The sequence below is a fragment of the Stegodyphus dumicola genome, chromosome 6 (genome assembly GCF_044657685.1).
Source record: "Stegodyphus dumicola isolate Sdum_Otavi_A_Nest chromosome 6, ASM4465768v1".
Taxonomy (NCBI): Eukaryota; Metazoa; Arthropoda; class Arachnida; order Araneae; family Eresidae; genus Stegodyphus; species Stegodyphus dumicola.
Genome location: NC_140773.1, coordinates 55,170,863 through 55,186,655, shown reverse-complemented (window position 1 = coordinate 55,186,655; position 15,793 = coordinate 55,170,863). Strand labels below are relative to the sequence as shown.

Sequence of the window (15,793 nt, the reverse complement as noted above, 5' to 3'; positions counted from 1 at the left end):
CGAGGGAAAGGGGACGAGAAAAATACGTCTTTACCACATTTATATTAAATTACAAGCCATAATTGGAATTAATAATTTTAACTATTCAAACATGTCGCAATTCAAATAGAGACAACAGAGCATTTATTAGTTGCATTAAGAATTGCCGTCTTTACCAACAGTTACAATGATCGGCATACCTAAAATAACGTTCTGTACATGTTTAAAAAACTAGCAAACAAATATAAATTTAAGTATTTATTTGCTAGTTAATTAATGAAGCCAAATTATCTTTTATTTATCATGACCTCCTTCAATTTATATTAATGTTATTATTATTATTACGTAATATATTCATAGAAATAAATCTTGAGAAGAAGTCATAATTTTTCTTATAATACAGTTAAACTTGCATAAATTTGAGAGGCGATTTAATGAAATTTCCATTAGTTTAGATTATTGTTTTTACTGTTTTCGAACCATTTTCACAGCACCTATATATTTATTATTGATTTCACATTACATAAAAAAACTATTAAAATAAAGTTAAAATAGATTACGTATGTATCAGCATCTAAAACAAAAAAGAAATATATCTGTGGTCTCAAATTTATATTCCATTAAAATTCAGATTTAATTCCATAGGTTTCTGAGATTTTCATATTCAGAAGTACTGACAATATTCACCACAAGTGAATATTTTTCCTTACCTCAGACGCTTCCCGTAGCATACAAAACACCAGCTCCCGGTCGTCAAATCTGCCTTCTCTCAGCGATCACAACAAATTGCTCTCTGTTTTCACTCAGGAGTCGAAAGAGAGAAGTGAAAGACTCAACAAAATCCCTCGGATACTTCCCTGCTGCGAAGTAGATGGGCAGATGAAGAGGGGTCCCCTGCTGTGATCTGACGGAATTTTGGTACGTCCAGGAATCCGGTAGGAGGCGTGCAGATCCGGCTGCTCTCATCCAGCGGTCTGGACAGGATCGTAGGGTGGGGGGAGTTGCTGAAATGAGTTGGGCAGTGACGTCAAGATCGGATCGATCCTGGAGACCTTCCTCGCCTCCTCCTTCTCCTCTACCACCTGGTGCCTCGCACTTGTCGCTCTCTGAGTGCACATGCAAGAGAGACCAGAGGTTCAATGAGAAAAGACCTGCTGCTGCAGGATGGAAACCACTCCCTTCCGTGTGTTATTTTGGACTTACCTCACGTGCGCATGTCTGTGTTCAGGCACTTCGCATGGTCCTAACATCTCTCTACTGTATCGACGGAAAAGATAAAATGATACATAAGATATGAATAATCCCCTATAAGATGAAGAAAGCTGAAGACGAAGCAATTCTTTTTCTTTCGTTCAGCCGCAAGAAAAGTTTGGCTGCTTTACTATTTTTTTTAACAGAGGTTTAACCTCATAGCTTAAGCGAATTTTAAGTAAGGCACCTGTTTATAAAGGCAACATTGGTAACTTCGCGGAGTTTTTTTTTTCTTTCAAAATAATTTTCCTAAGTCGCAAACATTGAAGAATTCTGTAAAATCGCTAACTAAACACATCAAGGAAAGTGATGAAATTCAAAGGAATATGATTTAGTAATGAAGCCAGTATATAGATAATAAATACTAGAAAGTCTGTTTCATAAATTGTAACTAAATTTCTTACACCTCGATACACAACTCCTTTCAAAAACAAGTTTAATCCGCTCTTTTCATATACTTAGTTGATTATTTTCCTCGTTTTGCAAAAAGCATTACATGTTATATGACATAAAATCAAATTGCGTGTTCAAAATAACTTGCTTCAAGTTAATAGTACACTCGCTTCTCTTTTTTAAATATGTATTAAACCTTTCTATTAAAATCAAATCCAAAGAAATTCCGAAACTGGACTGCCGCATAGTTCAAAAACAGCATTAAAAACTATTCTACAATGACGGATGTTAAAACTTACTCAATAATATTGCTGCGTGCGTACGAGTTCGTAATTGGTTGAATGCTCACAGAACCGATAACTTGAGTAAATTCGTTTTCCGAAAAGAAAACAGTTTTCGTATTTTTGTGAAAAATTTCACAAAAAGATTTGTACATCTCTTTTCAGTAAGATAGAACACAATCAGTAGTCATCGCTTCAAACTACTAACAACGTTAAACACAATGCAAAGCTCATCCAAATAGCGAAGCTCGCACAGAGATCTCTGAATTCTCGGAAGTCAACTCTGAACTGAAAACTGAGAACTGATGTTCTGCGGTCTTATATAGTTATTCTCTGGTCTTCGAGAAATCTCTATTACCTTCCATTTCTTGAAATTACGGAAAAGTAAATACAGTTAAGTTGCATAATATAAGGGCAGGATGCGATTACAGTTACACTATAGGGATCAATTAAACTTAGCCAATTGCAGCGTCAGTTACAGTTATACATGGATTGGACCAAAATGTCGCAAGTTTGGCGACTTTTGGTGATTTCTCGATCAGTTTTGCAACAAAGATAAGTCGACAAAACCATTGCCAACTTGGCAATATCTCTCCATTTTAGCGAGATAGCCAGCCCCTGTAACTTTCTTTTCCGCAGAGCTTCACTCTCTTCAGACTTTTCATGTTACATTACGCAGAATTCGTAACTATTTCTTTTTATTATTTCTTATTAATTAATTATTTAGTGCTCTGAAAGTTTGTGGATTTATGCATCTCAATTTTAACAATATTCCCATTTTAAAGCGGCTAGACAAATTCATTTCAAATGTGCTACGCTAGAGCCTTCCCAGCATCGCGCGATCAACAAAAGCGAGACTTTTCTATTTTATTTGTCCGCAGTGTGATCTTATCGTCTGTAGAATCAGTTTCTAAACACGCTCTCCAAATCGGCTCAACGAAGGATTTTAATCGCCTCAGCAAAGGAAGGTCCAGAATTAGGACTTAAGAGTGAGCCCAGTGATTAATTAGATAAGAATTACATATGTCTCTGAATAGCTTGAGATTAAATAGCATTTTCAAAATTTTTCTAAAATATTTCACGCAGCTTCCTGTATTATCTTACACCATTCGAATGCGTACTGAACTTTATCTCATCTGACAAGATAACATGGGATCGTTGAACCAAAAAAGAAAAAGAAAAAAAAAAAAAAAAAAAGTTAAATTTTAATTTTGTGCAGTGAAATTTTGGCTTCCTGCCCGCTGACTGAATTGTTTGCTTTGTCGTAGAAACTCTAATTTGAATTGCAAAAAATGTTTTTAACTGTATTTGGTGTTCTATGGTTTTCTGTATTTAGAATTTTTAATAAAGATGATTTTAATTTTGATGTATTTTTGCCTTGTCTCGAAATGAGAACTGAATTGATTGAATGAAAAATATATCTCTAATGAAATTCGATGAAATCAGTTTGAATCATGTGTCGGAAAAATGTGTATAATTTAATAGGCTGTGAAAGGAAGTCCTGTGGTGTTCACGTCAGATTTTTTTTTAAAGATCGAAACGTATTGGAAAAACGCAGGGCCTAGTAGCGTAGATAGCAGCTGTAACGTATAACTCTATTATAAGAATAATACTATTTGTACTAAAGTATTGCTGTTTGAAGTAAGTTTTATCAATAATGGCAGACGTGAATGATATTCTAAGTGGTGTGCTTAATCAAATTTAATAGTTAAGTCTCTAAACAAGTCTGATAATAATTTCTGCGTCAATCGCTTAACATTGGAAGAATGAATAATGAAACTGACAAGTAAGCATATAAACCAGACTAAAATCTGAGTCCACATATTGCTCGCAAAGCGATTCTGGGCGTTTTTGACAGTATAGAAATTAAGTACTTAAATAATTATTCCAGTAACAATTTTCAAAAGGGCCACCCTTATAGGGGAAATTCCATTGTGTATGGATTATCGCTTAAAAACATTCTAGTAGTTATTTGCATAACTAGAAACATCAGTACTCAATCGTAGGGTTGGAGTATTAAATATAGACAAAGTATGTGAAGTCTATTCGCTAAGTTTCTTCACAGTTTTGATCAAAATATCTCCAGGAATGATGTCCAAAAGTCTCATGCGTAATTTTTCCTATTAATAACTTATTGATGGGATTTAAGCTTGGACAAATGTTAAGATAAAACTGTATTGAAATGATGCTTCAGTTACAAATGTCCATAATTTATCCGAGATTCGAACTTAAAAAGACATGAATATTCATTAGTCTCTATGAATCACTATATACCGTGTATAATGGCTTTCAAAATCATAAAGTTGATACTCCAGAATAACTAGTATTTTCTTAACCCATATGCAAAAAGTGAAATATTCGTTTTACAAGATAAATATAGTTCTGAACATAGAATTCGATTTTCCCACAGAAGACGAAAATCATCTTAACTGTGGGTTGTCTGCTTAGAAAGATATCACTACATCAGCAGGTTATTTGCGCGTAAACTAACCAACTTTATTTTTGGATTCAGATACATAAAGCATATATGAAATGCTTTAAAATACGTACTCCTAGACAGACGCACCACTAAAAAAGAGAGAGAGAAAAAGAAAAAACCTCTGGCTCATTATTTGGGTTCTATGCTCAAAATATTTTCCTCACATCAACTGATTTTTCTTCGTCTGAATGTTTAAAAGTTGTTTTTTAAAGTCTAGCTCTTTTACGGCTATTTTCGGAAAGTTACAAATTATTGGAATCATACACATGGAATCTTGAATAAGGTAACGCATTATGTGGATCCAGACAGCTGAGCTGATAGCTTTTGTATTTTCTTATCAAAGCAATATAACCTCCGTGGATACATTTACGCTTTCTACAATATTTCCTAATTTTTTCTTTTGATCAGTGTTTGTCAAGTTTAAGAACACTGTTATAAAATCAAAATACAGTAGTGAGAAATTCAAAACAACTGCGAGTATCAAATGATATTAAGTGAAGGAGAAAATCAAGTTTAAGCTGTATTGCAAACCATGAAAATGAAGTATTTTAAAAATAAACTTTAGTACAAATTAATATGCACACTTCTGTGGATTCAATGTTTAAAAATTAATTGAAATTACAAAAACAACGAATTCCAAAAGAAACATTTATTTCATTACAATGTATCTGTCTTTTTATGCATAAACGTCAAAATAATATTCGTCAATGTTACTTTTACTTCGTGTATTTTAAAATTAACATTCTCAGAAGCAAAAAACAATTTGTAATGTGTAAAAAAGGACGAATTCTTTTCTGTCAAAAATTATCATTATAGATACATTTTTATATCAAATTAATAATTTGAACATTTTGTTGGTTAATCATCTAATACACAATCTATCACCTTTATTTATTTATTATTCCTTTTTCTGTCATTTATCGCACATTCGAATATGAAAGTATTGTTACTGAATTAATCAAACTATTGAAATTTAAACTGGATAAATGAAGAAAAATAGCAGGACAAATTAGGCGATTTACACGTTAGATAATGATTTTATGCTAGTACCCATCACTTTGTCGTTATTTCTTGATGATTTTATTTAGGAAGCTTTATTTTATTTATTTCTTTTAGTAACCGGAGCTAATGGGCTTGTGGGATATTAAAACAGTAATGCATCATATAATTTATGTAGTTTTTAATTGGCGGAATCCTGAGACAGCGAGCGATTCCGAGTTAGAACAATTTTTTGATGTTTTTCGGGTGAAAACAGATTGTTGTATACACAAGGGAGGGAAATGCATATAAGGTATTTGCGTATTAACGCAACCACCTTGGCACAGTTTGACAGTTGTTTACAGATGAAAAGGTACTTATTAGGAGCAAGCTAGAGATTTTCGTAGCATTCTTTCAACCAATAGCTGATTTATCGATATTTATCGTAAAACACACTTTAACAATTTAAAATATTGGATTTTTTTTATTTAATAAGGATTATGCGATACATTAAACAATAAAGCACCTACATGTTTCGCCAAAATCTTCTGTAATTTTTTGCGCTGTTTTTCCATGTGCGCATCGATCTGTTTTCGCTCAAAAACATTTGAAAATTCCACAAACTCGGCATTGCATATCAGATGTGTACCAAACACAGATATTTGAGATAAAACAACATTGGAATTTCTTATATCTCAAAATTGGTCTGCATATCCTGCCTTTATGTTTCTATCCCCAAAAAATGCTTCATAGTTAATCGTGCCATTCTGCCCGTTGATTCAGTTTCTATATATGCGATTATCACTTCGCTTTGTATTTTAAAGCAGTTCATAAAACGAGGTAAGTGCAAAAAATAGAACCTTGTACATGAAACTACGAAGAAATCAAAAGGTACCCACTACTGCATACATCGGTGTTTCAAACCAATATATCATTCCTTATGTAGTGCTTTGCGGGAAATTTAAATTGAAATTACATATGTTACTGTGGAATAGAATTTCAATAACCTTCCGTCACACAGTATTCTTCTTCACTTATACGACACTAAACATACAGAGGGACACACATACGTTACACCTGAATGGAGCAATTTTTCACATGTTCAAGAAACTTGGTTTGAACAAGATGGAGCGACATCACACACTGCACACCAGTCAATAAAAGCTATGCGAGAATTGTTCGGTAACCGTGTGATCTCAAGATTCGGTAACGTTCCCTGGTCCCCTAGATCGCCAGATTTGTCCGTTTCCGATTTTTTCTTGTGGGGCTATCACAAGAGTAAAATGTCCACTACTCGACCAAAAACTCGGATGAGTTAAAACAGAGAATTTAGAATGAAATTCGTATAGGAGGACACCAGCTAAAGGACGGAGTTTTTAAAAAATATTAAATTCATTAGTATTTCTTTAAATGGCCAGGTTTAAGGTTCAGTTGCTATAATAAAATGTTTTTCTTTCATCACTTTTGGTTTTTTTTTTTTGGACTGTTAAAAAGTTCCCGTTTTCTTATGTCAACCTGTATATTACGACGCACAGAACACTTTATTATTATGTTATTAACTCTGGTATGTCTATTCAGTATAATTCATCAATTAAATAAAAATGCATTTTTGTTTAAATAAAAGATTAAATTTTTTAATTGCTCGCAAAAGGCTACAGATGGCGTGCTCCGACTATCGTGGGCACTTAACGGTATATCTTGGTAACAAATCGCCTTTTATTAGGCTTATTTAATTAATTACGTCAAAGCACTCGAGGGCTGTCTGCTGAGGCAGGGATTCTTTCGTGGAGGACTTTCTAAGAAATAGTGGCTTGTATACACATTAAAAGTGGAGAAACCACGAAAATGCCCATGCAGGCAGCCCGTTCGCCGGAATTGAGCCCCGAATAGAATTATCAGTGTTCAACGACTTTAGCGCTCAGCCTCTGGTGGGTTCGACACTTACTGGGGTTAATGAAAAATTAACAACACATCTGTGCGAAATTTTGCAGAAAACTGGAGAAAACTTTAACGGAACATTCCAAATAACATGGATGACTACATGAGCCTAAAGCAATACTATGATTGGTTTCAGCTTTTTAAGGAGGGCAGAATTTTGATTGCGAAAGTCCAAGGACTGGACGAACTTCCACGTCAACAAGCTACTAACATGCTTAGAGGGCACTATGAATTTGTGCAACGTATCCAGACAGTTACAAGGAAGTCTAACACATAATTCTAAGGCGGTTGAAAGATGCCATGTATAGGAAGAGATTTGAACTATTGGGCAATTAGTCATGAATATGCCATCTAAAACGCATCAGTCCTTGTTACCAGGTGTCTGACAAAACATCGTACTTCCATTGTGCCTATCATCCTCACTCAACCTGGGTACAGCAGACACTTTTCTTTTTCGCAAACTTACTTTAAAAGGAAAAAGACATCTTTTTCAGGCTATAGAGGAAATTCAAGAGAATGAGGTGAGAGTACCGCACGACATCAAAAAAAAAAAAAAAGTAATTTCCAGCCATCGTTTCAGAAGTGGAAGAAAAAGTGGCAATGGTGTATGGACTCCAGAAAGCAACGAAGAGGGAAGCAATGGTGTATTGATTCTAGAAAGCAACAGCGTTTAGAAGTTTATATAATGAGGAATATAAAAATTTTGTTTGTTTTAACAGTTTATGTTACAGGAATACTGTCTTGCAGGCAGTGTTATATTTTCTATGCGATTTCTCGCTATCGCAGTATATCTTGAAATGTACTGATAGAAGGGAGCTATTGCGCAGTAATAGCTCACTGCAAATCGTCAAAATAAATAAAAAAAAAAAAACTTAAAGCAAAATGAATTGAAATTACTAAGATGAAAATAGATTAAAAAATTTCTTGGTCACAAATATCTTGTGTGACAATATCCATTCGAAGTTTCTCAACGTTTATTTTAATTGTCGCAGCGACTGGGTGTTTCAAAAATTGTGCGGGTTTAAAAAATGTGCAATAACTCAGTATAATAAGCTTCATAAAAATCGAAATCTTTCCTTTATTTCCATCTATAAACACTCCTGTTTAATAGTGAAAAATGATACCTGACATATATCTACTTCCACTTTCTTGGTAGGTTGAGTTCACAATGATCTTTTAAACAGGCGACTCAGTTGATTTCAGCAGTGACCGGCTGACCCTGTTTTATTCAGGAATTGTGTATGGTGCATTCACACAAACTTTTAATATTATAGAAACACGTAAAAAGAAGTCGCAATGCATGAAGTCACAAAATTTTGCTCACGTAAACTTTTAACATAACACAAGGCCGTAGAAAGAAGTCTCGAAGTCATACCAAAGTGGTTCGTAGAGGAGTATTTTGCACTTTAAAAAAATCCTCCTGGTGGTTTCTTAATCCAAAATGTGTCGATTTTATTTGAGAGTATTGTTACATTCAGTGATCATGCGAAGCTTACTAACCGCCTATATGTACTACTGCCCAATTCAGTAATGAGTTTTCACTGTTATGACGAATTGTTCCTTAGTGCGCCAAAACAAAAACAAAACAAAACAAAAACAGCAACAGCTCAATTAATCGGAGTGACACTAGATAACGAAACTGACAAGAACAGTGCTGACGACCTTCTAACGAAAAAGGTGCTGCGCAATTCAAAACCTCTATACTTTTACGAAACACGTTGTATCTCATTACTTTACTTATAAATTCATCTCTCGTCAGATTTCTCTAGAATGCGAATCACTTAAAATATAAATGCTATGTAGGATGTAAGTCTTCAGAGAGTACTTGGTAGCATAGACTGACCATCAACAGTATTAGTTTTGCTGCTGTTGCAATTTAAATTGTCGGCTTAGATTTCTCTATTCACGACTATTTCGCGAGAACTTAACTAGAGGTGAGCGACGGATTAGTTAATTTTTTGCTTTGCAGTCTAGTTCATTTAAAAGTGTGTTTTAGTTGCTTGGATACTAGTAAAACTGTTTCTACTAAACTGAGTCTGTGTAACCATCAGCACGAATATAATATTTTATAATAAATTCATTAAATAATAATTTCAAATAATAATTTCATTTTGACCTTTTACTTTTCCTGTGGTCCTTTAAATTAGAAGGCAGATGGGTTTAATATTCATTTATCAGTCTTTCACCGTCACTCAAAAGTTATTTGGCATTTTAATGCATTTAGCGTAACTGCATAAAATACAGGGTGTTTCGAAACTCCAGGGCAAAAATTTAAGGGCTGGTAAAGATGCGTATTAGAAATGCTTTCACGAGTAAAGGTGCATTCATCCGTGAATAACAAATGTACAGTGAAATCAGGTTACGCTGCTAGCTGTTGCAACAACCAAAGTGCAAACTCGACGCGTGGCGCATAATCTGAATCTTGCACTTTTTGTATATGGGTAAGGGTGAAATCTTCGTCTCGTAATACTCGGCAAACAAATGCGTGGGGCACATTTACGACAGGTGAGATCTTTCGCGTGCTAATAGCCGGACGATATATTTGCGGAATGCCCCTGTACAACCTATGGCGTCCGCACGCTCCTGCAACGTCCTGTATCATGCATGTCGTGACAAGGGATCCCGTTTCACACAGGCCCCGATGCAGTCGCTCAAACAGTTTTCGGTCTGGCGCGTACTTTCTCGGGAAACGCTACCCGTGCAGTTTTCCCGCTTCCAGAACATTCTCATTTGCAAGACCATAAATAAAATGCATGTCCGCCTTTTCTTGATTACTGTACGTCGACATGCCTTCTGAAATCCACGCTACAAATTACGATGTGTAAGAAAACTCGCGCTTTATGATTTCCATTACAGCGTCGTCTAGCGGTTCAAAGCATGCTCCGCTTATGCATTGTATGGTGAAAACGACTTGTTTAGATTTTTTTAACCCCTTAAATTTTTGCCCATGAGTTTCGAATCACCCTGTATACAATAATCCGGGGATGGGGAGTGTTGTAACTCCTGTTCTAGTTGGTCGACGCCAAAATTAAAATTGCATTTTTTTGTGTCTGAAAGGAATGAGTTGAGACATATGAGTTGAGATTTCTGTATATTTTAAAGCCAAACTGATTTCTTTCCTTAGATTTATTTCATGTCTTAAACGATGCCTAAATAATGTAAAAATAGATAATTTGTTAGTAGTATATGCTTAAAATTTGGCTCTAATTTTCATCTTTGCGTTTAATTAATTAAATATTACCGCTAGTTTTTTTTTAATGTTTTCATCCTCCCTTTTTACTTCCTTGTATGAAGTAAAAAGGAAGTATTGTAATTGCGAAAAGTTTCAGGCAGCATATTTCAACGAAAATATCCATTTTGACCGCTATCGAATGCAGTTTAACGACGTTTTTGAGTGATATCTGTACGTAAGAACAGAATAAAAGACTCGTTTCCTCCAAAAAAATTGTAAAACTGCTTTAAAATTAATTCTGAAGAGAATTTTTCGTGGCGTCTGTACGAACGTATGTACGTACGTACGTATCTCGAATAACTCAAAAACGAGTAGCCTCAGAACGTTGAAATTTTGTATATAGGATTGCTATAACATGTAGATGTGCACCTCGTATTGTGGTTGCAATCGGCCGCACCAAACGTATATAAATATAATTATATATATATATATCCACTCTGTTACCCGGCTCAGTGATCTCAGTTTCTTTACTCTTATATGTTTGTAAATTATACATTTTTTGCTTTAAAAATAATTGAATTATGTTGTTTTTATCTTCCGGTTAAGGTTTTTATGTAGTAAATCTGTATGCAATATTTTTAGAATTATGAACAATTTTAAAGTTGTTTAAGTGCCGCTAAGCCTTTTTTATGGCGGCCATTGATTGCTTACATTTGAAACAGCAGACTAGTGGATTTGTTGCCAATCTAGAGAAACTTAGCTTCGCAACAATAAAGATAACGCCTTCATTTATTATTGCCAATTAAATCATGCTTAATCCTTTCTGGAATTTTTTCGAGGAAATAAGTGTTAAAGATTTACTTCGTAATTTTTAATATAGATATTCTGAATTTTTGTGTATTTTTTCCTTCGCGAAGTGAGAACGGAATTAATTGAATGGGAAATACTCAATCGTCTGTGAAAAACTGTTTCTTTTTGTTTTGTTTGCTTAATTTCTTTTATACATCATTCTAGCTTTATTATAGTATTTGAATAGAACATGTGGCAACGATTAAATAATTCTATTCTTTAAATGATACAAATTTTCTACATTCTGAGTTATAATACGAATGAAATATAATACTGTTAAGTGAATCTAGCGCCAGAGTATCGCTATGGTAAGCAAATACTAGAGGGAATTTTAAAGAATGCATTTATTCCATTGTGGTTTATGCGCTGTCGGCAAAGTAGATTTAATTCAATCCAATAAGTTTAAATGAAATGGAAGAAAAAATGCGTATAATTTAATATTCCGTACAAGGAAGTCATGTGGTCAGATTTTTTGGTTATATTCTTCAGTGCCTGTTTAGCATGCTAAACTTAATTTTATTTTAAACTTTATGAACTAACTTCAAGGAAAATTTAATTGGATTAATATTCTTCATTTTAATCTGAATATATTTATTACTTTAGGAAACGGTAATGATTTTTAAATCTGAAGATTTTGAATAGCTTAAAAATCAAACGATTATTTTGTACCGAAATACATAATATCCGATGTTAGATACACTTCTTAGTAATAACAATAACGGCGAAAACATTAAAAAGTATCAATATGTTATATTATAGATTAACCACATTAAATGGATTATAGATTAAAACTATGTACATTAGCGAAAATATAAAATAATAATAGAAATTTTAAAGCAGTGGGTTCACTGCTTATATCATTCAATTTGATATAATAATTGAATAATAATTCAGTTTGTTAAAGAATTAATGGATTAATTTAAAAGATACATTAACGATCTCACACCACTTTGCAATATTCTGAGTGTGGACTGGTTGCCAGGACATCTGGAAGCTGAATTAGAGCTGTAATGGTTTTTGAAAGGGTTTTTCTTGCCAAGTCATACGAATGCCTTTGTAATATAACAGTTCGAAAATTGACCAAATTCCGCAATCAACGTTTCTAACTTAAAAAAGCGGATATCAAGCCAAGCTGGCGATATAAAAATGATGTAAAAATGTTTGCACTTTATGATAACCTCCTTGGTTTTGCCCCATTATGATAATGATACCACACACAAGCCGAAGTTCAATGTTATAGCTGCATTTTATCATTAACAGAGACATTTCCATGAAAAAATAAACTTGATGTTTTATATCTAACGGAGATCCATTAGAGTTATTTGGGGGTCTAGTATTTTAAAAAAAGCGTTAAATTACCTTTTAGAATACATAACTAACAAAATAAAACTAAGATGGAATATATAAAATGAAGCCAAGTCAGACTTTTCTTTTTAAAACAAGCTTTGCAAGATCAAAAAGAGCTCATGAAATAAGGCATTCCCTCTGGAGTCTTAATATCCATCTTAGAAACTTAAATGTTCAGCGAGCATTTTTTTCATTACACAAATGACGGAAATTGTGAGGAAAATGATTCTGATGCTCTAAATAAAACCATAAAAAGGCTCACTTGATGGGCTTATTTTAAAAACTTCTTTGCAACAAAGACGAAACTAAAAGCACTTGAAATATGATAAAACGACATTTCGAATACAGTTACAAAACAATTGAGCTCATCGTTTTTAATAAGCTTTTAAGGGAAAAAACAAAATTTTATGTTTTTCAATTATTTTTTAAAAACGGTCTTGTTTCTTATTAGTCCTCATCTTCATCTTATTACTTTTTCGAAATCGAAAATATCTTCTATCGAAACATTCGCAGTACTTAACACGGCTTAAAATTAAATAATTTCTTTCATATATTATTATTTCTTGAAATATTTTGATGTAAAATCAATGGTAATTAAAAGAATTATACTTTCTCAGAAGAGAGAGATACTTAGAATAATACAAATTATGCTTACTAAGGATGCACAATTGTGTAGACATCCAGTTGGTGAAGAAATATAATTGTATTTGAAACTGAATGTTCGAAAAAAATGGCTACAGGCTTTAACTCCTTAAACATTGATACTACACATGCACGTTAAAGTACGAATATTCTCGAATAAGGTAGAACATTTTGTGGAAACAATCCAATCAGATTAGGTTATTCAAATATGGCAAAGCCTACGAGGGCTACATGCCTAAGAGGAGGGATTCCTTTGAGGAGGATTTTCAAGAGATACTCTCTCGTACGAAACTCTCTCGTGTAAATTAACATTACGCATCAGGAAAACAACAAAAACCAACCGTTCAAGCCAGCCTGCTTATATACGATCGAACGTGGGTGGAACTTCGAATATTCAGCGATCTACGTTTGACCAGTGCAGAGGCGGAAACACTTTGAGAAACGCAAGTAAGAATAAATAAAATCTAATCTTTTTACATGTTGTCCTTCAAAACCAAAAACTGCAGTTAAAATGCTTATTATGTTTTAATACTTTAAATAACAAAATATTTCGTAGTTTCACGGAAAAAAATTCGTTGACAGATAATTAATATTTAATTTTTATTACTTGTGTAATATCGTTATGATTAACCTTTGCCCAAATGTATACTTAAGCTATATTTGCGTTCTTATTTTATTATGTTTCGTATGTGAAAATTTTCTTCTTGCCTTTAACGTATTAAATGAAGGAAGTTAATGAAGAGTGCAATTTTATCCAAAATAGAACTATAATCGTTAAAGCAAGTAATTAATTTTATTTAATATTTTTTCTTTAAACCTCGTGAAAATATGTTCGAAATCACTCACTCAGCAGTATACGTTAAACAGTGAATTAAGTCAGAACAAATTTGTTTTCTAGTACATGCACAAATTTAGCATGTGATGGTACAAACATACCCTCAATGCTGAATTTGTTTGAATTCGTAATCATACTGAGCGAAACTGAGTCCTGAAAATTCAAATTTACTAAAGAGTTAAGAAGATACAGATGTTATCAGTGTGTTGTGACAGCACGGTTACTTATAATTGGCTTTAAATCTTCCTCCTTACGGTGGACGTATGATATGTAAGTACCTAAAAAATAAATAATTTTAGTACGGGATTACAGTGATGTGCATTACTACTTTAGTTAAACTTTTATTTTTAGTGAAGGCGATAAATCGCCAGGTAGTAAAAATTCTTGTTAGTAAATTAATAGACAGTAAACTAAACTGTTGTAAGTAGATATTTAATTACCTATATGCAAAATATTTGATTTTTTAAAACTCCGAATTCAACTTGTATTTGAAAAACTATTAACCAACTCAAATTCGTTTATAGTTTTCACCTTGTCAGTCAAAGAAATAAGAAAGTAAAAGCGTTTGGATTTAAAAAAAAATCATGTCATGTATTTTGACATTTTAATTTCTAGACATGCGAATTATTTGTTTTAAAGCTTTGCATAAAAATATAGTTGCAGATTAAAGAATTCATTACTGCTGACTCAGCTATGCCTTTTAAGTAGCTTTATGCTAATTTTATTAACTTTTAAGCTATATTCTTTCTAGCCTTGGGGTGAAAAGGCAATAAAACATAAAAACAGAATAAAAGTTTCACCTTGCAACGAGATGACACAGATTTGCATTAGTGTGGGAAAATATAAGTAGTGAATTTGTTACTTTAATTAGGCTGCTTAATTAATTAAATTTTGAACGTAATATTCCAATGAATAATTTTATATTTAGTAATTCATTTCGTAAATTTGATCAAATTCTAGCTCGTGTAATAAAATTTTGTTGATTTGTGTATTGTATAGAGTTACTAAACAAAGCAGTTTTCTAAAGTTATCAGACGTATTGCAGCAAACATGACTGCAATCTTTCTCTAGAAGCCTGCTTTCTAGCGCATATTTCATTCATCGAAACCATACCTGTATTCTTCAATAAACACTTTTCTGTTTGATTGAGATAATTAATACTATAATAACTGTAGCAGGATCACGAAGGAAAAAAAGTTATTTCATGCCAAGAAGAGCAATGTTGGAATACAGTGAATCTCATATCGAAAATATTACTTAATACAGTTAAATATGTAAATAACCCGTCAAAATAGCCCACGAAAAAATATCCCCGAAAAAATGGCCAGCAACAAAATAGCTGACAACAAAATAACCAACGACAAAATAGCCTAAATATATTATTTCTAGTTTCCATTGTAAAAATCGTTATTCAATTGTATTCGCATAAGAATACGAACTTTTCATATCATTCGACAAAATTACATTGAACTCTAATATCTAAAAACAAATAAAAATATTTTCTATACTTTACATACCTTTAATAAAAATAAGGCATGTAAGAACCTTAAAAAAATAAAATCAGTGTTTATTGACCCTCATTGTAATTTAGAATATAGGCTAGAAAATACTAAACTTTTGTAGGCCGCGTAACCTATATGTTGCATCAG

General features: G+C 33.0%; 1 protein-coding gene across 2 annotated transcripts in view; it reads right to left on the bottom strand.

Moving 5' to 3' along the window:
• Positions 1 to 15,793, bottom strand: part of LOC118196733 (BTB/POZ domain-containing protein KCTD16-like) — an 89,164-nt gene that overhangs the window by 47,992 nt on the left and 25,379 nt on the right. Inside the window, exon 1 of one of the 2 annotated variants that reach the window (XM_035368189.2) lies at positions 690 to 1,064. The exons of the other annotated variant lie outside the window; for it this stretch is intronic. Within the exon in view, the coding sequence (XP_035224080.1) occupies positions 690 to 710 (21 nt within the window). The 5' untranslated portion in view covers positions 711 to 1,064. Of the gene's footprint in view, positions 1 to 689; positions 1,065 to 15,793 lie in introns of those variants that run through there. 2 annotated transcript variants of the gene reach the window in all.